Below are 25873 nucleotides of genomic sequence, written 5' to 3' on the forward strand. Positions count from 1 at the left end.
TCATAGACCTTAACTCACCATGAATGAGGCTGTTTCCGGGTGATATTAATGTGTCCCAGAGGCAAACATTTCTTTTAAAGAAACACAATAACAAAAATATATCATAAACAATTGTTCTAAGTCATCACCAGGGACAACCTGTCTTTCAATCAAATATTTTGCTTATTCATTCTTATCTTTTTTGTTCACTCACACCTATAGAGACTAGTGATTCCCAACTAGGATGGGGGTAGGGACAAACTCCACAGTTCCATCTTATATGGTCCTGCCTGTCTCTGCATCCTCTACCCCATCTCCTTTCCATTATCACTCCAGGAAACTGATACGACTTCCTGAGTATAAGGAATGCTTTTATATCCCCAGGTGGTAGCCACTGTAGGGAAACGAGATGTTTTTCCTGGGCACGTGTTGCTAATGAAAACTATGTGAGGTCAAAATAAATGTTGAGAATGATGGGGACAGTGTCAAATGCCTGTTAGTCCCTGAATCCTCTCTCACCTTATACAAAAATCAACACAAGATGGATCAAACTTAAATCTAACACCTGAAACCATAAAAATTCTAGAAGATAACATCGAAAACACTAGACATTGACTTAAGACAAAGAATTCATGACCAAGAACCCAAAGGCAAACAAAAATAAATAGGACCTAATTAAAATAAAAAGCTTCTGCACAGCAACAGTAAACAGGCAACCCGCAGAGTGGGAGAAAATACAATGCATATATCTGACAAGGGACTAATATCTAGAATCTACAAGGAACTTAACAAAAAAATCCCATCAAAAGTGAGCAAAGGACATGAATAGACAATTCTCAAAATACAAATGGGCAACAAACATGAAAAAAGGCTTAAAACCACTAATTACCAGGAAAATGCAAATTAAAACTCCAATACGATACTACCTTATTCCTGCAAGAATGGCCATAATTAAAAAACCAAAAAATAGATATTGGCATGGAGGTGGTGAAAAGGGGACACTTCACTGCTGTGGGAATGTAAACTAGTACAACCACTATGAAAAACAGTATATGGAGATTCCTTAAAGAATTATAAGTGGAACTACCATTCCAGCAATCCTACTACTGGGTATCTACCCAGAAGAAAAGAAGTCATTATATGAAAAAGACACTTGCACACTCCTGTTTATAGCAGCACAATTCACAACTGCAAAACTACGGAACCAACCTAAATGTCCGTCAACCAACAAGTGGAAAAAGAAAATGTGGTACATATATACCATGGAATACTTCATAAAAAGGAATGAAATAATCACATATGCAGCAACCTGGATGGAGTTAGAGACCATTATTCTAAGTGAAATAACTCAGGAATGGAAAATCATGTGTCATATGTTCTCACTTATAAGTGGGAGATAAGCTATGAAGATGCATAGATCAGAATGATATATAATGGACTCTGGGGACTTGGGAGGGGTGGGAGGAGGGTGAGGGATAAAAGACTACACATTGGGTACAGTGTACACTTCTCAGGTGATGGGCGTACCAGAATCTCAGCAATTGCCACTGAAGAACTTATCCATGTAACCAAACACCACCTATTCCCCCAAACCTCCTACAATAAAATAAAAATGTTGAAAATGATGGTGACAGTATCAGATGCTTGTTAGTCCTGGAGAAACTAACAGTGTTAACAGTAGTAGTTTTAAAAAGACTGAATAGCTTTAAAATAAAAATTACACATATTAGGAATAACTTTCATTTTTGCTTTTCTCCTTTTGGTAAGAAAAAACACTCTGAAATAAGAATTATGTAACAAAGTTTTTTTTTTTGGTTTTTTTTTTTTTTTAATGCCTAGAGTGGAAAAATCCTACCAATAGAAATCCATACTTTTAGCAAGAATACTTTTCTAACATTTTTATATTTCTTGCTTTGCTTTTCTGTCAACCTACCTATTGTCATTGGAGTGTCCAGATGTGGCAACTAGACTTGAAGAGGTAATAAATGCAAAGTCACTTGTGGCTTTACTGTGGCACTGCCAACTCTACGAAAAACAAAGTGCAACTGATGTTATTTTATCATCAGATAAAATTTGATACAGTACTAACATAGTCTGCTAATAACATACTATATGCATGAGCTAAGAACAGTTTTTAAAAACTCAGTCTAGAATAAAAGAATAAGCGATAGTATAAGGGTTAACCATGTGTATATTTGGCTACTGTCCAATAATTTTTAATAACTGGAGTTGGTAAAAACAGAATTAGAGGTCGTGTTTTTTAGATTATGTAAGAATAGGACATCAAAGTACATGAACCTACCTAAGCCCTGTCAATTTTAGTGCTAATGATCTCAAATACATGTAATAAGCTTTAATAATAAGCCACAAAGGAAATGCTTACAGACCCAACTAGTCTTAGGACGTCAAGGTATTTTAAAATATATAATGCATGCTTTTCTGTCTGGAATTAGAGTGGTGCAGATCTGACTGAAGACAAAAGTATAAATTCAAGATTACTTCCATTTCTGCATAGACAAGGTACAGTCTATAGTGTACTAACTTAAGAGAAATATCTTATACACATAATTAAGAACATATCTATAGTTTAGAAAACTTGTTTAAAGTATCTGGGTAATCTATCTGGTCCCAAGTGGTTCAAGGCTTCCTGAACCTCCCTGCATATATGTGAAGCCTGAAGTTTCACACAAGACAGTGTCACCTTCCACCCTCTCCCGTGTTCCCTTCCCCCACCGTATCTCCATCAGGTAAAGATCTACTTGTCTTCATCACCAAGTATTTTGTAGTCCAATTTGGATTAATAAGGTGGCTCACTGGGATTGGCTATTTTATAATCTGGTAAGCACAATTCTGGAACAAATTGGAATAGATGTTTGCAACCTGATTCTTTTTTTGAGATGAAGTCTCACTCTATTGCCCAAGTTGGAGCGCAGTGGCACAATCTCGGCTCACTGCAACCTCCGCCTCCTGGATTCAAGTGATTCTCCTGCCTCAGCCTCCCAAGGTGCTGGGATTACAGGCATGAGCCACTGCACCCGGCAGAACCTGATTCTTAATGATAGAATTTTATGGTGTGTATATTAAGAAGATAGAGTTTTCAAAATGGATAAAAGTATAATAAAAAACCCCAAGTTGTACCATATACAGGGAAAGCCCCAGAAATTTTTAAAATATAATGACTGCACTTCAAGGTGAAAAGCAAGGGTTTTTGTTTTTCAGGTCATTTCAGTCTAAAACTAGGGTAAGGATGGGTGCTGCTGTTAGGCTGGGATTGCTGAACAAGATCATCCTTTTCCCAGTAGGACCACCAATGAGATTCACTGTCTGAAACGGGCACTTCATGAACAAACAAAGTGTTGTCTATATGCTCCCTGGAAACATTAGTGATACTTACCATATAAGGTTTAGGATTTGATGCAGTTTGGTTAACTTGCCAGATACTCAGAAAACCCTCTCCATCCGCAACACCACACTGTAAGAACAGTATAACTACTAAACACATGTTCTTAGCATCCACAGCAAAGGTAAAAACATGGAAAGATGATTCACTAAGGCCCTACTAAACAAATATTCTGCCCCTAACTATGTTTCTGTTGCTGTCATTCCCAAAAAGTCCAAGTGCTAAAAAATTCCTTGTCACTTTTTTTTTTCTTTGAGACAGGGTTTCACTCTGTTACCCAGGCTGGAGTGCAGTAGTGCAATTATAGCTTACTATAACCTCAAACTCCTGGGTTCAAGGGATCCTCCAGGCTCAACCTTCTGAGTAGCTAGGACTAGGCACATGCCTGGGCTAATTTTTAAAAATTTTGTAGGGATGCGGCCTCCCTTTGTTGTTCAGGTTGCCTCAAATGCTGGAGTTCAAGCAATCCTCCTGCCTTGGCCTCCTAAAGTGTTGTAATTACAGGTGTGAAAAACTGTGCCTGGCCCTTCCGTCACTTCTTAACTGCTTACCTGTTTCACTGTTTTCCTCTAACCTCTCACTGATGAAATTTAGTAAGAAACTAGGTTTCTCTCAAGAACTTGACTGTGCTTATAGGAATCACCAACACACTCAACAGAGGCAGTTTTTTTACTCTCACAGTATATTTAGTATCTTTAAATAGATGATCAATCCATACTAAATTTTGTAGATTTTTGCTTCTATTGGAAGAAAAGAGAGTATATGAATAGACACCAAAAAACTGCCTGCTCAGTTTAAATCCAGGGTCAATGAATTCATTTTTCAATGTACTTTTATCACTTACTCCTAAATATCCACAATTATTTTCAGATGAATTTAGCAGAAGCCCCCAGAAACTAACCTTGTTGCCTTGTGAATTAAAATATAATCTAGTAACTCTTGCATTGCCAGCTTGACGAAAGCAGACAAGTTGCTGAGGTCGCGTCCATTCAAACATTCGTACACTGCCGTCCTGAGCACCTGTAAGATCTGAAACACAAGAGAAAAAGCAGGAAATAGGAAATTAAAGAGTTCCAATATTCTCTATTCTATAAATCAACCTCCAAATGAGGACAGTTACAATTATTAGGTCATAAATACTTACAGTATTGATGGACTGGGTGTGAAGTCATTCTCTTAACATTATGTAGATTCCTTTTCATAAGCTTTAAAAGAAAATTTAAAAAGTTTTATTTTGTGTATTCAGAAGAGATGAGGAAGGATATGCTTCAGGATAAATTCTGACATTTATTCTCTTACGCCCTGCTTATTTCTGAGATAAAGCCTGTTATGGATGTTCCGAACCACTACATAGAACAACTGTCTGGAGAGGCTGAGGACGCAGACACTTGCTGGTACAGCCCTGGCCTGTGAGGTTACCAAGGAGCTTCATCTCATAATAAAGGAACTCTTCCTCAAGTGCTCCTCCCTGAGGACATTCAGGAGCACCTCCAGATGCTTCAGAGCAGAACATGAGAATGGGACCCCTCCAGCTACAGTGACAAGAACGTTACTGACGTGCTTTCAAACACTTAGAAGTAGACATGAATTCCCCTTTAACTTTGCTTTACCATTTTGTATCTGTTTATTCATCTATAAAATGATAATGGAGCATAATAATAGCACCTACCACCTAGGATTGTTGTGAGAAAAAGCATGCATCTGGCACTAAGAAAGTCGTATGAGGCCAGTGAGCTGGCTCATGCCTGTAATCCTAGCACCCTGGGAGGCTGAAGCGGGTAGATCAGTTGAGCCCAGGAGTTCGAGACCAGCCTGGACAACATGGTGAAATGCCATCCCTACAAAAAATACAAAAATTAGCCAGGCATGCTGGCATGCACCTGTAGTCCCAGCTACTTGGGAGGTTGAGACAGAAGGATCAATTGAGCCCAGGAGGTCAAGGCTGCAGTGAGCCGAGATTGCACCACTGCACTCCAGCCTGGGCAACAGAGCTAGACCCTGTCTCCAAATAAAAAAGCCACAATAAATGTCAGCTGTCATTACCATGGCCTATCTACTGGTATTTGTCCCTGAACTTTAGGATCATTCTTATGTCAAAGTGATTCCAACTGATTTTTCAGAGAGTCCAAATCCAGAAATGATACCTATAAGTAAATAACATACCACACTAGCTCCAGTGCTAGTCTGTCCACTGCCCAGCCATGGCAGAGATGAAGGTGGATGCACCTGACTTGCTGAATAGGATGTTGCACTAGGTTGATAAAGAGTTGTAGTGGAACCACGATAATCAACATCATCTGAACTGTGAAAAACATTCATGTGTTACTGTGAAAGTTCCCTTTTCTCTTAACACAAATTCCAACGAAAAAGCTTTTTATGTACCCATAGGACAATCTTTATTTTAAAAACTAAATTAAGTAGCCATAAGAAAAACTTAGGTACAAGTCCTAATCGCCAATTTTAATACTGGTTAACTTTTTTCCCTTTTGGCAAAATATAAATTTAGTCTAATGTTGTTTGGGGACAACTTTATTGCTGCACAAGTTGAAACAAATGTTTGTTGTATTTAATATAGATTTGTTTTTATCTATGGAAAAAATATATATTCTCAAGTACAGATATCTCAGTATCAAATTAACACCTTTAAAGAAATTTGAGCTTAAAGATTTCTTGGAGTAAGATATATAAAATGTGAAAGTAATTTTTGTGATGGATTGTATCATAGTACCGGGTTATATCTACTCTGAAATGTGATATTAAATCCTAGTTATATCACATACTAACAAAAAAATTCAACAAAACAAGGAGAGAAACTATCATGGCACCATTCTCAAGCACATACAATTTCTAAGAGTCTGGAGAAAAGCAAGAGGGAGGGCAAACCATGAAGGAGAAACCTCAAAATAGGTAAGAATGGCAAAACACTCTTGGTGCAGTGTCCAAAGCTTTAATGAAAAGTGAAGCCGTCTATATTTTTATCTGTTTAAAAAAGGGTATGCTTATTAGGTGGTAAGAAACTCTGCAAAATTACTCAGTAAATATGACTCAGTGTAATTAACACACTTATGTATACTGTTTTAATTATCCAGATCAAATTAATTTACTGAATATCATGAAGCCAAGTGTCAGGGATTATCCTGATTGAAATACTATCAATAGTGTAGGGTTTAATGGAAGAAGTATAATTTATTCAGTTAATGTAGGCAAAGACTTCCATTGGCAGCTAAACCAATTATATTTGTCACCTACTCAAATGAAGAGAGAGATACATGTATACCTTTTGAAATAATTCAAATCATGTGCATAACCATTTAGTGGGTACTTCTTACAGAAAACTATATGTAAAAGTGACTATGAGACACCTTTTGGATTCTCTGTCATATTCTTCTCCGATCCATATATATGACTGACAGGCCAGTAGAGAAGTAACATCAAGTTCTTGAACATCATGTGTTGAAGCCAAAACAATTTCATTACAATTTGCCTATAAAGCAAAGGCAGAGTCAATGATTTAAGCAATTTCACTGAAGAGAAATACATTGTTTATAATGATGATAGCTTTTACCTTATTAACAGAAAATGCCATGATCATATCAGATTCCTTATGAATGACTTTCGCTTTTCCACCTGGATAGCCCAGATCAGCTTCAACCTAGAAAACATTAATCAGCAGTTTTAGTTGCGGCAGCACAGCTCTATTTAGAGTTATGCACATCCCATAAGATTTGAAAGCACGATAAGAAGAAAATGTAGCAGCAGCAGCGATAAAAAAGGGTAAGAGTAACTTTAATGTGTTGAAAACTAGCTTTGGAAAATTTGCTTAAATTCTCTGATGTCCTGTAATCACCCCAATTTCCATTGTGATGGTAAGATACTGATTAATTATAAAAGATGGCTAATATATTTTTATTAGTAATTTATACAGTAATGTCTCTCTTAGCTCTTCCAAAAGTGCATATTCTGCAATAAGAATGTGCATACATTAAGAGGCACAGAGTGGAGTAAAAACCATAGAAAAACCAAAAAGAAACCACCTTTTGAAGTAAGGGTGATGAGACAGAAATAAGGAAAAGTTGGAAAGAGGGATAGTTTGAAAGGAATAAAAGAGACTGATGAGAGGAAGGTGCAATGGCTTAGGGTTTGTGATGACAAGGAAAGAAAAGGCAGAATCGAGAAGGAAAGATGAAACAGCCATGCTTAAAACAGAAAATGTGACAGAAGTGAAGATGGAATAGGGAGCAAGAAAGACAAGAACCAAGGGCAAGACAGAGCAAGCCAGATAGAGTGAAGCATCTCCTCCCCTGTACCACTGAAGTGGTATGCGAGTACTACGAGTTCTCTGAGTAGTTAGCCAGTTGGGCAGGTCATGGTTAGTATCAGAGATGAGACGTTAGCTCCTTGAACTTTAAAGAATGAGCTAAATACAAGATCTTGGAATACTACCTTGATGTGGCAATCTTCTGCTACGCAGTTTTGGTTGACCTGCTCCACATGTTCTTCTATAGACTAAATACCACCACACCGTCACAAACACAAAACACATGCATGGAATGAAATTATAAAGACAGTGAAATATTTCAAGCTGAAATGGCCACTCCACCACTTAAAGATGATGAAAATGAATTTGCAAAATCAAGAAATTAAACTGAATAAAACAGTCATCAAATAAACACAATACAAAGCCAAAAGAGCAAAATTAATGTAACTATTACATATACACAAGAACATAAAAGCTATTTCAAAATAAAAATTAGTTATCTGTATACAGTTTTAAGAAATTTAAGTTACATAACTGGTAATCTAAAAAATTAAAGCCCACTTGTATAAGGAGATACACAAGATGCTATATAAATTCCTGCCCTATAGGGGTGGATTTCAAATATAAATTAAAATATTTATTTCTAAACATAGATTCAAAATACTGATAATTATTTCACTCTTATAAGGAATATGACTAATCACATGATTTTTCTCTAAGTAAATAAATGTTTAATAAAATCAGACATGGAAAAGAAATCACTCAGTGATTTGCTCCCAGGTTAATGTGGGGTCCTAAGGATGGCTGTAATCGGTAGTCATACTTCTGCTCTGCTGTGGAAACTCTGAAGGTTTGATCAGAGAAACAAACTCTTCCTCATACCTTTTCAGGTGACTGCCTCCCTTTCATCATGAAGGGCCATTCAAAATTTCTGACCGTGCCTCCAGGGACTCCCCTATGGCTGCTGTGGCTGATAAAGATGTATCCAAGAACACTTCCAAGGAATAGTCAATGTGTGGCACGGCTAACTCAGTGAAGGCCAAACTGCTGGAGAATCTATTTGTCTTAACTAGCCAAATTCACCAATCTGTTTCCCAAACACTTGTTTTGTGAAATATTTTTCTTTGATATCTTCAGTGAGTAAAAGATCTTATTCTTATAAATGTATCTATAACTTCATTTCTCAGGGATTTTTTTAAAATGCATCCAGCATTTTTAGGATTAACCTGCCAATTTTATTGGTCAATTTTCTGAATTTGCCAAATTTAGTGATTACCAAAATTCTATTTGACAATTTTAAAGATTTAAGCACTCTTACTGGATTGGGTAGAGTTTTAATAACTTTTGCATATTTCTGAAGCTAGCGACAAGTTTTTATTTTGTCCAGCAGCATTAACATTTTATTCATAATTTTTTTCTTAATGAAAACACCTTTTTTTCAGATCTGTGCTATTCAAAACAGCAATCACTAACCATACGTAACTATTTAGATTAATTGTAACCATTTAGATTAAAATTTAAAATTGTTTCTCAGTCACACTAGCCACACTTCAAGTACTCAGTAACCACATGTGGCTGGTGACTACTATGTTGGACTATGCAGATACAGATTTCCATCATCACAGGAAGTTCTATGGGACAGTACCAGACAAGACAGTAATTCCATTGTTTTAAAATTAAAAAGGTACATGATAACAATTCTTCCATCCTAACTCCCAGTTGCTTATATAGCACTTTAAGAAACATTCCATTTATCTCTGTCCTACTTCCCTGTTTGTGGGACCACTGCTGGAAGAAAAATAGAAGAGAACACACAGAGACTAAGGGGCGGAGAGGGGGAGAATTAGTTAAGGAAGAAGCAAACTAGTGGGGAAGGGCAAAACAAGAATGGGAGGGTCCAAGAAATCCAGACACCTGGCTTCCCACAGCACTCTACACTCTGATAAGTCAACCGATCAAGCTGCTATCAACTTTACCAATATTTAAAACATACTTGTGATCAATCTTTAATTTTAATCATTTGAAGAATAAAACACTCAGAAAATTGATCACTCAATGAACTGGTTTTCTGTGAATAACAGAGCCCCTAATTGACCAGAAATCTTATTAAGACAGGGTCTCACTTTGTTAGCCAGGCTGGAGTGCAGTGGTGTGTGATCTCAGCTCACTACAACCTCCACCTCCCGGGCTCAAGCAATCCTCCTACCTCAGCCCTGCAAGTAGCTAGGATTACAAGCATACACCATCACACCTGGATAATTGTTTTGTATTTTTTGTAGAGACAGGGTTTCACCATGTTGCCCAGGCTAGTCTCAAACTCCTGAACTCAGGAGATCCCACGCCTAGTGCTAGGATTACAGGTGTGAGCCACTGTGCCTGGCTACAATCTTTTATTTCAAATCACTATCTTAGATTCTTATATCTTAGTTTATGGAATTTGGACTCAGGATCACTATAGGAAATGCTATACATAGTGGTTTAAATGAAAGAGGCAAATAATTTGCCTCTGATTTCCCTAACAAAGCTCACATCAGTAATTTCAATGCCATAAGGGTCTTTTGTTATGAAAAAGCTTATAACTAGGACTCAAAAGGTCTCTACAGTTCATTCTTCTACTTCCTCATTTAAGTACATAATTTTTTAATCCACAGAGAAAACAAATGACTGTTCATAAGGGTTGACCACAATTACCATTCAGGTAAGTGGGAAAAAGAACAATATGGTAGATTTCACTGCCCTAGGCATGAGGAAAAACTGAGAAGCAGTTTTATACTTTTAATCTTGGGAAACTGAGCCATATGGACTCTCTCTGTTTTCACTTTTCTAAGTAAAATATAATTCATTTCTTCTCATTGTGTTTGCAAAATCTTTTTTTTTTTTTTTTTTTTTTTTTTTTTTTTTTTTTTTTTTTTTTTGAGACGGAGTTTGGCTCTTGTTGCCCAGGCTGGAGTGCAATGGCACGATCTTAGCTCACCGCAACCTCTGCCTCCCGGGTTCAAGCAATTCTCTTACCTCAGCCTCCCAAGTAGCTGGGATTACAGGCATTCGCCACCACGCCCAGCTAATCTTTTGTATTTTTAGTAGAGATGGGGTTTCTCCATGTTGGTAATGCTGGTCACGAACTCCTGACTTCAGGTGATCTGCCTGCCTCAGCCTCCCGAAGTGCTGGGATTACAGACATGAGCCGCCATGCCTGGCCATGTTTGCCAAATTTTTAATTGCATCAGACACTCAACTCTGAACACTCTTCAAACTGCTCCATTACCTCATTAAATAGCCAAACAGACTGAAATGCTCATATAAAAGGTCCTACTTTTATAAGGAAGAGGTCATCTGCCAATCTCCCAAGCTGCTGGTTCTTCTTGAACCATGTCTGCTATTACATTTGTATTAACTTAAAAATAATCATGCAATGCAGAACCTCTGCCTTGCTTTGTAAGAGCAATCTTCCTTCATCTTGTATTTGCTATTTCTGTAGTTTATTATCTCACAAAAGTATCCTGAATGTGTTGCTTCAAATCTTCATTCTGTTCATTTCTAAGTGCTAAATAAATAAAATGCCTTTAAAGGGCTATTTTATATTTTAAACACATATTTGGAGAATATTATAGAGTAAGTTTATATATAAAATTCCTCAAACCATCCATCACAATGTTTATTACATGTAAAAACCCGATGACAAATACTATAAAGTACCAACTTTCACTTGAATATATGTAATTTATCAAAGTACCTATGTTGCTTCATTGCTATGAAATGAAAATTATAAGGTTTTATCTTAAAACTAGTTCACGGTAGTTTAGTGAACTTTGACTATTACCCAACCAGAAAGAAAATTTCAGAATAAATCGAGCACTGATTTCCTTAGAAATGTTAAAGAAAAATTACAATAGAAAATATTTTTCTCAAAATACCTCACTCTGCTTTCTTTTCTTAGTGAAAATATATCTAATAAATGTCTCTTGAAGGACTTCTTGTTTAACAAGGAAATGCCAAAGTCGTTTGACTGGAAATGCAGAAGAATCCCGGGACCTATTAAAAAAAATTAACATATCACACTATTTTAGTCTATAGAAAATATGTTTATATTTGTAGATATTTATTTTTAAAACCTTCACAATCTATTGCAAAGAAGACACAGCATTAAGCTCAACAAAACTGTACAGTTTACTTTTAATGTTTAGTTCTCCTAAAAATCATTTCATCTAGCAACTAATTCTCTAATCACACTAAATGAACCAGTTAAGCTGACAAATTATTATTCTCTTTTTAAATTATACTTTATGTTGGTTCTCTTGGTTAAAGCATATCGGCAATGAACATAAGTCATAGATATCAATTCTAACAGCCTAACAAGCTAAAAAGCTTTGTTCTTTTAACCTTATTTTAATAGTAAATACTATTAATCAGGGTCCACTATCTCAAAAAAAAAAAAAAAAAAAGCATGCTGCTTATCAAAAGGGATGTACATGGGCAGGCAGAAGATCAAAACATCAGTTAAAAACCTGTAATGTGTTTACTGTTAAATTACTGACAAAAGCCAGAAGCACCTTATTTGCATATATAGATTGTTAGAAAAAAAATTCTGTAAGAGTTCTGACAATAAGAACACACATATGCCGTGTGCAGTGGTGCATGCCTGTAATCCCAGCACTTTGGGAGGCCAAGCTGGGGGACTGCTTGAGCCCAGGAGTTTGAGACCAGCGTGGGCAACATGGTGAAACCCCGTCTCAGCGTGGGCAACATGGTGAAACCCCGTCTCTACAAAAAACACACAAAAAATTAGCCAGGTGCAATGGCACTCGCCACTAGTTCCAGCTACTCGGGAGGCAGAGGTGAAAGGATGGGTTAACCAGGAGGTTGAGGCTGCAGTGAGCTGAGATTGCACCACTGCACTCCATCCTAGGAGACAGAGTGAGACCCTGTCTCAAAAAAACAAACAAAAAACCAAAAAACACCACACCAGAAATTAATAAAGAATTTTTCCTTTATGTAAATGGAATGTCTATGAATTATAGATAATACTGGGAAAAAAATTCTATTCAAATTTCTGATATTTTTCTTAGGGTATTCTGCTAAAAATAGGACTGCAGGTTCAAAATTATGAATGTTTTAAAGTATATTGGCATATTTAGCCAAACTGTCTTCCAGAAAAGTTAAGCTATACTCTTTATCAGCATTATAAGAGCTTTCTTACTTGAATGGGGTATTTTCAGGTTCTAGCATTGCTTTATTTCGAAGAATAGCTGGTCCAGCTCCCACTGAAAGGTCAGTTGGGTATGTGTTGATATAGTTAGCGGGTGGACCTTCAAACTGATCCATTTTCTCTTGCAAGATCTGTTCCCAGTTCTCCAAGTTTTTAATCACAGCAATACCTAATGGTGATGTAACAGGCAGCTCTACAAGGTGACAGAACACGTTATTTATTTTAATAAAAAATACTGATTATCATCCAAATATTTATAGAATCTGAATTCTGAGACAAAACCTCTGAAAATACAAATAAATCTGGAAATGTTAAGGTAATACAGTTTAGATTCTTAATGCTTTAAACAAAACAGAAGTGGGTTTCTGCTCTTTGTCCATCTTCTGTGTAGAGTGATTCTTGATATAAACTAAAGTATTAGACTGAAGCCAGGTGTGGTGGCTCACACCTGTAATCTCAGCACTTTCGGAGGCCAAGGCAGGTGGATCGTTTGAGCCCAGGAGTTCAAGACCAGCCTGGGTAACGTGGTGAAACCTTTTCTCTACAAAAAATACAAAAATTAGCCCAGCATGGTGGCACATCTATAGTCCCAGCTACTCAGGAGACTGAGGTGGGAGGATGGCTTGAGCCTACGAGGCAGAGTTGGCAGTGAGCTGTGATCATACCACTGCAATACAGCCTGGGCAACAGAGCAAGACTCTATCTAAAAAACTAAAAATAAAGTCACAGATTGGAGCCTAAAATAAACAAGACTTTATAAAATATCTAATGCACTGTTTTTAAGTGCCAAAGGACCTTTTATATAGATTCTGTAAAGAGAAACTTGACGGCAATTTATTATAATTAATAACATTAATTTTTAAATTCCAAACTCACCAGAGAATTCCAGTCCAGCAATAGGAAAGAAATTCTTGACATTGTGAAGTGCTAGCTTAACCATTGTCAAATGTAGAAGAGCCCAGCTGTTCAAGAAGGAGCAAAAAAGTCTTTAAGTGAAAAATAAAATCATGGGAGAAACAGAGTGGTGTTCCCTGCCAACTGTTTAGCCCACTCTCCAACCAGAAAAAAGCTGTCATTGAAATTTACTATGCAAAAATGACAGCTTTGTGGTCACTGAATATAAAAAACTTGCAATACCATATTACACTTGCTGAAAATTACCTCATGGAAAAAGATTTACCACATAGTCACATGGAACCTAATAGTATACCAATAAATTATATATTAAATTCTAATAGTATATCCATGAGTTACGTATTTTTTCCTCACTAAAAATGCTTGTGTTTGCATTCTCCATGAAAGCTAGTCTTTGGAGGTGGAGAAAATATTATGGAGAAATTGACCTCAAAGGTGCAGAATTTATTACCTGGAAACGTAAGTCATTTCTTATATAAATTCAGGATAATAATGTTATTTAAAATTAATAACACTGGGATTTTCTACAAAAAGAAAAGCCAAAAAAAAAAAAAAAAGAAAGAAAGAAAAGAAAAGTCTTATTTACCTATAGGAATTTGGATCTTGGTGCTCCTGTATTTGTGTATCTGAAAAAAAGGCATCATCTTCCTCATCACTATGAATGCTTTCATCAGAATCATATATAACACCACTATCGGACAAAGGAAGAAATGGCTGCAATAAAAGATAAAGATATTTTTTTAAAGATTATAATTTTATAAACATATAAAATATATTTTAACTATATAATTTATGTATTATATATTTAATATAGAAAATGTTTTTAGTATATAATTATTTTTGCTCTAACATAAAAGTAAACATTTTAAATGGTGTCAGCATAAGTAAAAATTTTCTTTCGCAGATGATGCTACATTTACAAAAGTCAAGATGACTAGGTAAAACTCTCAGACTCAGTAACTGAATAGCTAGATATGAAATGTGTTTAAAATCAATAGTTTTCTTCTTGTAGATCAGCAATAAAAAAGTTAGAAAAGTCTAAAGAAATACAAAAGGACAACTGTGAAAGCTGTGAGACAGCTTTGTGAAGGAAATTATAAACTTTTATAAAATTATATGATGGGAAGGACTGAAATGTGTAAAAACTGTAATTCTTGGTAAGTTAATTTACATAGGCTTTAAATAATTTCAATAAAAATCCCCCTGGGAATTTCTCTTCCTATTTTGGAACTTTAAAATGATTCTGAAGTTCTTAGAGAAGAAAAAATAGATGAGATCAGCTGGGGAATTTTTTTTAAATAAAAAAATCCCATTTTTTTTTTTAGTGGATATTAAACTAAGTAAGAAAAATGTAGTCTAGCAATTGATACAAAAATATAATGCAAAAATCATATACGTGTAAGAATTTAATCTGATAAACATCTTAAGTCAGCGGGAGAAAAGGATTATTTAATGAATAATAATGGAACAACTAGTTAGCTAAGTGTGGGGATGGGAGATGAAGTCTGATCCAGTCTGTTCCTCACTTTATTCTAGATAAATAAGAGAATTAAAAGTTAAGGAGGAGGAGAAAGAGAAAGAACAGGAGGAAACAGAGAAGGAAGGTAAAATAAATGTAAACATTTATTAGTGGAAAAGACTTCTGCTTAAAAATAATGTAATCAATAAGGAAATGTATAGATAGATCTAAGTTTTAAACTTTTTAAAATTTCTGTGCATGGTAAACTTTTTAAAACTTCAAATGCATAATAAACAAAATTTTAAAGCAAATAAACTAGAAAAAGTTTAACAAGATAAATTAATATCCCTAGATAAATAAAGTATCCATAAAAAGGAAAAACGCCATAATCTCAATAGATAATTTAGGTAAGAATATGAACAGTCAATACCTCAAACTGGAAAATCAAATGGCAATAAGATCATTAAAATTTTAATGTCACTAACAGAAAATACAAATCATTTAATCTATCAAATTAACAAAAATGAAAAAGGAATACTTAATGCTAATAAGGGAGTAAGGTCAGATGCATCCTCTCACTATTCTCAAGAGAGTACAAATTAGTAATGTGGAAAATAATCTGGCGATACGTATTAAAAGCCTTATTTAAGTTTATAACCTTTGACCTAGTACTTCTTTTTTTTTTTTTTTTTTTTTTTTTTTTTTTTTGAGACGGAGTCTCTCTCTGTCACCCAGGCTGGAGTGCAGTGGTGCGATCTCGGCTCACTGCCAGTTCCACCTCCCAGGTTCACGCCATTCTTCTGCATCAGCCTCCCGAGTAGCTGGGACTACAGGCGCCCACCACCACACCCAGCTAATTTTTTGTATTTTTAGTAGAGATGGGGTTTCACCGTGTTAGCCAGGATGGTCTTGATCTCCTGACCTCGTGATCCACCCACCTCGGCCTCCCAAAGTGTTGGGATTACAGGTGTGAGCCACCATACCAGCCTGACCTAGTACTTCTTAAGGAAATAATCTGCTCATGAACACGACGTATCTTAAAAGATACTGTTCTTGGCATTATAAACATCAAATCGCTAATTAGGTAAACTACAGTGTATTCATCAAAGTGAAAAGTTACATGGTCACTATAATTGATGCTTATCTAGAAGCAATGATCAACCAAGTGAGAGTGAGCACCCCAGCATCTGACTGTAATTTCTAAATATAATTTCTCACAAAAAGGAACCAGGTTATTTAAAAAAAAAAAAAAAAAAAAAAGCTTGTTCTCAGTCACGGGCAGGAAATACACATGATTAGCCTAGAATAAAACTAGAAAGCAGACAAACTCAAACACTAGTGGAATAATCTCAAAAAGATTTGGAGCCAACTGTGGAAAAGGCTCTCACTGGCAAAGATGGATAATCTGAGGCCCCATGAGAAAAATAACTGCAATGGATTAAAACATATAACATATGTTTAAATCTGTAAGCTCATAACAAAAATGAAAGCAAAACAAAACTCACTGGCCTTCTCTGAAGGATGCTTGGGAACCAACTCATCATTTTGAAAACTGGTACACAAAAGCAAAGAATAAAGCATTTATCATGTCTTTCCAACTCAAAATGTACTTCAGGGTAACTGAATAGGTTGATGAAGAGACATTCCAGCAAATAGATGAAAAATCAATGACAGGATTTTATCATCATAATTTAAAACTTTCACTGAAATAATAAATGTAGGCAAAGATCAACTAAAATCATAAAAAGCTTCCTGACAGAAATATACAAAACCACCAATGAAGTTAATCCTGCACTCCCTCTTCCTATCCAATCAGAATGAAATTGGATTTAACTTTCACTTTACAAGATTCAGAGGAACAAAATATGGTGATGCCATTGGCAAAATCCGTTGAAAAATTCTAAACGTCAAAATTCTTTCAGGGCAAACAAAAAAGGTGGGAGTTAAGTTTAAAAAAAAAAAAAAAGAGAGAGAGAGAAACGGAGGTGGAGCCTATAGATTAAAAGAGACTGAAGATGTAGCAACCACTTGCAAGGTATGAATTGTATTTTAGATCCTGATTTGAACAAATAAACTATATAAAAACATTTAAGATGCAATTGGTGAAATGTGAATACTGTCTGAATATGTGATAATATTAAAGAATTGTGAGTGTGCTTCAGTGGGTGTAACATTACTGTAGATCTGTTTAAAATCCTCTTTTTTTCAAAAACAAATACTGAAATATTTTTGAATGAAATTTCATGGTGGATTTGCTTCCAAACAATCAAGTAGTGGGGTGAGGTATAAAATGAAACAAGACTGTCCATGAATAGATAATTTTTGAAGCTACATGATGGTAGATAAAAGATTCATATGCCATTACCTCTCCTTTTGTGTATGTTGGAAGCTTTCTACACTAAAATTTTAAAAATGATAGCTATATAAGTTTTTAATGGTATAAAAACTGTTTACCTTAATGTTAACAGAAAAAAACTACATATACTGATCCAATTATATACCTTTTTTAATCTGAGGAAAAAAGATTAGAAGTAAATTGGCCAAAACGGTAACAGTTATCTTTGCATAGATGAGTGTTATTTCCCTTCTTTATAATATTTTGCATTTTCCAAATTTTCAAAATATGTATCAGGAGGAAACATTTTTTAAAAACAAAAATTAATTTAGCACATTACCATTTACAAATCTTAACGTTGTTATCACTCACATTAATGATGCAATGAGCTTTCATTCATGGCAAATAAAAAGTTTAAAAAGGTAGGAGTGGGAACTGCCTATACATTTTTAAGAGTACTTTATTACTTCCCTGGTTTATTAGCTAAATACAATTAAGTGCAACTCAATTGGCAGCCTTAAGGGATAGGCCAGAATGACTCTGGAGTATAACTTGGACCCTGATAGAGTGTAAACCTGGAAATCTGCACTCACAATGTGCCTAACCCCGTAGTTCTCAAACTTTAGCACACATTAGAACCATCTGGAGAGCTTGTTAAGACACAGATTGTTGTTTCTCACTCCCAGAGTTTCTGATTGAGGGGTCTGAGGGAGGACCCAAGAATTTGCAATTCAAACAAGGTCCCAAGCAATGCTGATGCTGCCGGTTCTGAGACCACACTTTGAGACCCACTGACATAACCAAAGTCTTTTTTTTTTTTTTTTTTTTTTTGAGACACTGTCTCAGTCCGACACCCAGGCTGGCGTGCAGTGGCACAATCATGGCTCACTGCAACCTTGACCTCCTGCGCTCAAGCAATCCTCTCACCTCAGCCTTTCAAACAGCCAGGACTACAGGCACATACCACTGCACCTATGTTTTTAAATTTTTTTGGTAGAGACATGGTCTGTGTTGTCCAGGCTGGTCTCAAACTCCTGGATGTAAGCATCCTTCTACCTTGGCCTCCCAAAGTGCTGAGGTTACAGGTATGAGCCACTGCACCTGGCCTCAAAGTCTTTAGATAACAAAACAAAGCTTCTAAACTCACGTTGAAAGACTTTTTAAGGATCAGCTTCTTAGCATACAAAAAACGGAATGGGATCAGCACCTCAATAACTCTGAGATCTAATAAAAATCTAAAAATGGGAAGAGGCATCACTCTGGAGATGTATTCCCTAATATGTACGCACAGCAAGGTGACAACAGAGTTAACATATGTAAAGAGGGAAACATACCAATAGAAGGAGAATCATGAGCTCAAAAAAGCAAAGTGCAGAAAAGCAAATATTAGCATGCACCCACGATGGTATAAAATGGGGCTATACCAGATCTAGTCACCATGAGTATTCTGATCCCCTGAGAAGCTTCCTTTGCTCTGGGAAAACAGAGATGTATCATGGGGCCTCATCATGGCCTGATAAAACCCTCAAATGTCCATCCATCTCCTTCTATTCTAATCCCATGCTTACCAAGGGAGCCACTGATAATTAGAAGGCAGGTGCCTAGATGATAGCTACAAGTATTCCAGTCACTAGAAAAAGATAGTGCTGATTATATAATAACCTGACTTCTGATTTATACCCAACTCCCATGTGATTTTAAGTTGTCTCCTACATCATCAAGTAACTGATCATCCTTAAATTTACTATGACTATTCAGTTTCTGGACTTCCACATGCAAGAGTTAATAAAACAGATGATACACTTATCTTATAGCTTGCATTCCTCACTCTCCTTACCTTTGCAACAAAATAATCCCACATACTAAGTTCAGGAGGAATAAATTTTTCTTTGTAAGATGGTCTTTCTGCAGGCACCGGTGGTGGAGTAGCATCTTTTACAGGCCTTCCAGGGACAAGCATTCGCATGTTAAATCTCCTACGGTGTTTATCTATGTCTTCAGAAAGGACAGGAGGTGCTAAATGAAGACAGAAGGAAAAAAAATCTAGCATTCATTTTCCATTGTTAATTGATAGAGTTAAGCTTTCTTTTTATCCTACTCTTGCCATGTTTTGGTCTAGACTAAATTACTTATTCCTGTGCTTCTAAACTTTTCTAGTTACTGAATCAGCTTTCCAGCAGTCAAGGCAGAGATGCAGATGGAGATAAAGCATTAAAGCATATCTTGCCATGTGCTCCATAAAATACGGATTAAAGTAATTCTATATAAAATATACTAAATAAGTGGTATATTCAATAAATATTAAAGTGATTGACTGATTACCCCTGGCTATGAGGTTCAAGAAAGATTCACTGACTATGTAGAATTTAATAGTGTGCCTTAAAAGAAGGGCGAAAGTTCAATGGGAAAATGGAAAAGGGCAACATAAACAAATAATCAAAGGTTTGGGTAAATGAGGAGTCAATTATTTTTGGTAGACAGGAGTTATGGAGGGAAGTAATATCGACAACAAAGTCCAGAGTTAGGTTAGGACAAGTCTGTGGCTATGAAGCTGGGAACTTGTGTTTTGGGCAGTTCTCACTAACACTTCTTAAGCTTTAGTCACACAATGAAGTATGGCTTGTCTGATCAATTAGAGAAGAAGATGGAAGATGACATAAGAACGGCCTGCACTAATATGGTGGGTGGTAAAAAGTAGAAGGGTTGCATATGAGTGATACACAAAAGAAATAGCAAAAGGATTCAGGAATTGGATATGAGAGGGCGAGAAAGTAGAAGTTAACCTGCTCCTCTCCTAAACCTCCCCATCACAGAAAATAATTTTATCTCAACTCTTCTGTCTTCCCTACCCCACACAATTCATCAACAAATCATTGGCTCTAACCTCAAACTATATCCAGAATATGATCACTTTTCATTCTGACCATAACTAACACCCTAGGATAAATCACTATTATTTTTTAATTGAGGCAAAATTTACACAACATAAAATTAACAATTTTAACGTGTACAATTCAGTGACATTTAGTACATTTAACATGTCATGCAACCACCACCTCTATCTAGTTCCAAAGCATTCTTCTCACCCCAAAAGGAAACCCTATATCCAATAAGCAGTCACTCCTTATTTCTCCCTCCCACTAGCCCATGACAACCAAATCTACTTTCTGTCTCTATGGATTTACCTATTCTGGATATTTCATATAAATGGAACCAGACAATATGAGACTTTTTGTGTCTGGCTTCTTTGGCTTAGTCTATTTTTGAAGTTCATACAGATTATAGTATGCATTAGTACTTCATTCCTTTTATAGCTGAGTAACACTGCACTGCACGTATATACCATACATACTTTGTTGATCCTTTCATCCTTGATGGTAACCCACAATTATCTTTTAAGTGGACTAGCCTCCCCACTACCAGGCTCCCTACTCTGATTTATGTTACCCAGTCTATTCTCCACAAAGCAGCTAGAGCGGTTCTTTTGAAAAGGTGAATCAGATTATGTCACTCCTTTCTTTCTTTAGAACAACTAACACTTTTACCATGATCCTAAAGGACCTTATTCCCGCTACTTTTCTATTCTCATCTCCTACCACACTCCCCCTCTTCACGAGAGCCATGATGGTCCCCGGGTAGTTCTTGGAAAAGGCCAAACTCAATTCTACCTCGGGACCTTTGCATTCATCTGCCTGGAATGCTCTGGTCTCAGATATCCACATGGTGTGACTCCTAACCTCCTTACAGCTCTGCTCAAATACTATCTCATCAGAAACATGTCTTCCAACCCCCTTAACTAAACTGGTCTGTTCCCATTCCCTCATCACTCTCTTTCCACTTCCTCCGTTTTTATCACAGTTCTTATCATACCTGAAATATCATTTGTTAATTGCCTGATAGGTGTTAAGTGAATAAATTAATGCAAATATAAATATGTACTGGCAGGTTTTAAGCATGGAAGATTTGATGGATAAATTACCACGAACAAAAAATCAGAAAACTCAGGCAGAGAAATAAACAATTTTGAGGAAACACTTTTAAGTTTAAAGTGGACTACAACCAAGCAGCAAGAAAGAGATTCAGAGGAATGGAAGCAGTGGGAGTTGATGAGATCATCTCCCTTACAATGACTTACACAGGAACCTATTTATTTAACTCAATCACAGACAATGAAGACAGAGGTTAGTGTCATTTAAACTTGTGTGTCACTGATTCCTCATCTGTAATATGTCCATTTCTAAGGATGAATTAAGATGATTTCTATATATGAGCATCAAGATAGAAATCTTTCCTGTGGCATCAGTCTAAACCCTCACCACATCCTACCATCTTCAAAAGTGGGATGAAAAATATATTCTGGTCCATGAGGGAAGAAAAAACACACAAGGAAAATGGAATAATACTATCACATTGAAGACTAAGGGAACATATTTTAGAGAATAAAAATAAAATAGAATTTTGAAACCATGTGTATGATCAGAATGGCTATCTTGCACATGACCATACATTTAATCTGAAGCCAAATGCTGGTATGCGCTAAAGATTTTGAACACTTATTTAAATTTTCTTTCTGTAATTAAGAACTATCCTTTTTGTTTTTGTTTTCATTTTATTTTCTTAGGAACTATCCTTTTTGTATGACTTTGTTCCTTAACATTGTTTCTGTATTTACCTTTTTACCTTTCCTCTATTTTTAATCTTCTTCAAACATGTCCTGCTTTATCACCTCAAAAACATTATTTCTATAAAAATAAAAGTAACAAACTATATTTTTATTATATCAAGGGTTTAATTATTTGCTGTCATAACAAGAGTGGTTATGCTTTAAGCATCGCTTATTTTCAAAGTGAAATTTCTTAAAACATTAAAAAATTTTAACATTCAAAATTATTAACATTTACATACATTACTGGTATCAAACTTATCTTACCTGAAATATTTTCTGATTGTCTTCGAGGTTTCACAACAAGTTTTACACCGCCTCCAAAAACAGCAGCCCACATTCGATTATTTAATGGGTGGGCTGCAAGCCGAAATAATTCATTGGAGGAATTTGTAGCAAGAGCATGTATCAATAAACTTAAGTAAACAGCAACAACAGCTTCACATAACAAAATGTTCAGTTTTGGCTGGTCTTCATCTTGGGCTGAACTCAAGAGATTAATAAGTGAGCTCACACCTATAAGGGAATATAAAATCATAAGAAGTATGTAAGGATGAAGAACCAGAAGGAAAAAACATCCAAATTTGCAACTTACCCAAAATTATGCATTTATATTTTACAAAATATTTCCATAATTTGAGCAATAAAATAAATAATGATAAGAATGGATTAGAGCCTATAAAATAAAACCATCCATTTGTCTACAATGATATAATAAATGAGCAGAGGACCAAAGGTGAGAAGGGGAAGCTCTTTCTTACAGTAGAAGTTCAACTAATACATAAAATGAGTGATAGTGGTAGAAAATCACCGTCTAGTAACCCCACAGTAATATGATTCAGGCAAACATCATCACTAGATGCTAAAATTAGCAAGGGAAAGTATAATATTTTACACAGTCTCAAACTCTTCACAAGATACTGATTAATTACAAAGGAAAAAAAGTAACTTTACAATGGAGAAACTTGGCAGAAACCACCTTACCAAGTGATCAAAGTTAATAGCAGTTGGGGCCAAATGACATCATATGCCTCTTGATACCTCCTACTGAGAAAGGCACATCTTTTTTGTGGTATCCCTGCCCAAAAATACGTAACTTGAATCCAACATTAAGAAAAAAATCAGGGCTGGGCACGGTGGCTCACCCCTGTAATCCCAGCACTTTGGGAGGCCGAGGCAGGTGTATCACCTGAGGTCAGGAGTTCGAGACCAGCCTGACCAATACGGTGAAACCCCATCTTTACTAAAAATACAAAATAATCAGCTGGGCGTGATGGCGGGCGCCTGTAGTCCCAGCTACTCAGGAGGCTGACACAGGAGAATTGTTTGAACCCAGGAGGCCAGAGGTTGCAGTGAGCTGAGATTGCACCACTGCACTCCAGCCTGGAGACAGAGCAAGACTTTGTCTCAAAAAAAAAAAAAAAACAGAAAGAAAGGAAAGAAAGAAAGGAAGAGAAAGGAGAGGGGGAAGGAAAGGGGAGGGAAGGGGAGAGAGGGGAGGGGAGGAGGGGAAGGAAGGGGAGGGAAGGGGAGGGAAGGGGAGGGAAGGGGAGGGAAGGGGAGGGAAGGGGGGAGGGAAGGGGAGGAGGGAAGGGGAGGGGAGGCGGGGAAGGGAAGGGGAGGGAAGGGGAGGGGAGGCGGGGAAGGGGAGGGAAGGGGAGGGGAAAGGGGAAAGGGGAAGGGGAAGGGGAAAGGGGAAGGGGAAGGGGAAAGGGGAAGGGGAAGGGGAAGGGGAAGGGGAAGGGAAAGGGAAAGGGAAAAGGGAAAAGGGAAAAGGGAAGGGGGGGGGAAAGGAAAAGAGGAAACATCAGAAATGTCCAAATTGAGAGAGACTTTAAAAAAATAACCTGCTGGTACTCTTCAAAATGTCAAAGTTGTGAAAGAGAAAGAAGGAAGACTTTACTCCATATCAGAGGAGACTAATGAGACATGACAACTAAATGTTACATATGGGCCCCAAAAAGCACATTAGTGGGACGACTGGCAAAATTCAAAAAAGGTCTGTGGATTAGAGAACATAAATGCTAAATTTGGTAATTATGTGAGAATGTCTATTTATAGGAAACACACATTAAAATGTTTAGATGGAAAAGGATACCAGGTCTGCAACTTACTCTCAATTTAAAAAAAAAAAAAAATACACTTAGATACACGCAAGTGAGTGAGAGAGAAGAAATGAATGATAAAGCAAGCATGGTAAAATATTAACATTTGAGGAATCTGGGTGAAATTTAGTATTATGTTTGCAATTTTTGCAAGTCTGAAATTATTTTGAAATAAGAGGTTAAAATGAAAACAATGTGTTTCTATAAGGCAATGGTTAAAGTAATCTGAAATATACACTTAAGGTACTGAAGAGAGTGGAGAAGTTTTGAAATAACTGAGGTAGAGAATAAGAAAGAGAGCCAACCAGAAAAAAAGGACTGTCAGACTGCATGATATATGTACCGTAGAACAGTCACTCCTACCCCAATACATAAATTTACACGCCCAAGAACAACTATATTTTCTCTGGTATGTCTGTGATTTTCTAAGACTCTAATTCAAAATTCCTAAGAAAGATAATGTGCTCCATCCTTATGAAGGATGTTAAGACATTGCTTTTTTACGTTGCTTAACATAGCTGGTTTTATGAAGCCTTAACTTCCTGAGTCTTCAGACAATACTGCAGTACTTCATAGTTCCTAATCCATAGCAGAAAAATATCATCAAAAAACAAAGAAAGCAAGAAACCACTCACTAAATCCAGCAACAAGCAGGAAACTGGTCAGTAGACTTTTAAGAAGAAATTGCCAAATAGAAGATTTTTTTTTTTTTAAATCACTTAAATTCTCACCAGGCCACTGAGCAGGAGATGAATTTGGTGTTGCGTGTTCTTCAATGCTTTCTGTCCTTAGTCTTCTACGATCACTTAAAAGAAGTCCTTGATAAGCCATTCCTGTAAACTGATTTCCTTCTGTTTGACTGCTAAAACAAATAGGTTTAGTTATTTATCATTGTAAGAGAGGTAATAAAAAACTGCACTTTATGCACATCATCTATTTTAGATGGCTACTTTAAGAAACAAAAATTCTTAAAATGCATTCACTGTTCTAAAAAAAGTTTATTTTAGAAAATTATTGAAATTAGTTACAAATGCTTATTTTTTTTTTAAACAAAATAACAAATTTTACTACGTTGGGCAGATGACATTTATTCCTTTAGAATTTTCTCCAGATGCCACTTTAATACTTTAAAATCTTTTCTATTTGCAGTAATTTTTATTTTGTGTTTTTACAAAGTCTGAGGCAAGGAGACTACTGTTGGTACTAGGATATAGTAGGCAGAAAGTTTCAGGGTACTAGTGGGTTGCATTTCTTTTCTCAAAAGTTGTGCAAGCTTAACTCTAAATTAAAATATGAACTAAAACCTGGAGAATCATATTTTAGAAATACCTAAACCTGAAACTAAATGTCCCTAAATATTGTTTAATAATATTTACTTCCCTCTCTATAATTGCTATCTTTGTGAAGCTGGGGAAAATATAAAAGCAGAAAGTCAAGCTAAGTCTAGTAAATCATAGCTGACCAACTAGAAAATACATATTTAAAAACAATGTATTTGCATTTTCATTTGGTGCCATTTTAATGGTGACTGACATCAAACAAGTTATCTTTGA

At 36.1% G+C, this 25873-nt stretch overlaps 1 protein-coding gene across 5 annotated transcripts in view; it reads right to left on the reverse strand.

Moving 5' to 3' along the window:
- Nucleotides 1-25873, reverse strand: part of DMXL2 (Dmx like 2) — a 172649-nt gene that overhangs the window by 3755 nt on the left and 143021 nt on the right. The window contains exons 27-42 of one of the 5 annotated variants that reach the window (XM_050797903.1): nt 25052-25179; nt 22483-22731; nt 19390-19568; nt 14345-14472; nt 13720-13805; nt 12835-13036; nt 11552-11669; nt 7823-7885; nt 6945-7031; nt 6742-6863; nt 5543-5681; nt 4524-4584; nt 4281-4408; nt 3374-3451; nt 1913-2004; nt 19-71 (exon numbers count right to left, since the gene is read on the reverse strand). In XM_050797903.1, the coding sequence (XP_050653860.1) occupies nt 19-71; nt 1913-2004; nt 3374-3451; nt 4281-4408; nt 4524-4584; nt 5543-5681; nt 6742-6863; nt 6945-7031; nt 7823-7885; nt 11552-11669; nt 12835-13036; nt 13720-13805; nt 14345-14472; nt 19390-19568; nt 22483-22731; nt 25052-25179 (1913 nt within the window). Of the gene's footprint in view, nt 1-18; nt 72-1912; nt 2005-3373; nt 3452-4280; nt 4409-4523; nt 4585-5542; nt 5682-6741; nt 6864-6944; nt 7032-7822; nt 7886-11551; nt 11670-12834; nt 13037-13719; nt 13806-14344; nt 14473-19389; nt 19569-22482; nt 22732-25051; nt 25183-25873 lie in introns of all 5 variants that reach the window. The other 4 variants (XM_050797902.1, XM_050797905.1, XM_050797904.1 and 1 more) reach the window with 4 other exon arrangements.

This window comes from Macaca thibetana, chromosome 7 (genome assembly GCF_024542745.1).
Source record: "Macaca thibetana thibetana isolate TM-01 chromosome 7, ASM2454274v1, whole genome shotgun sequence".
Taxonomy (NCBI): domain Eukaryota; kingdom Metazoa; phylum Chordata; class Mammalia; order Primates; family Cercopithecidae; genus Macaca; species Macaca thibetana.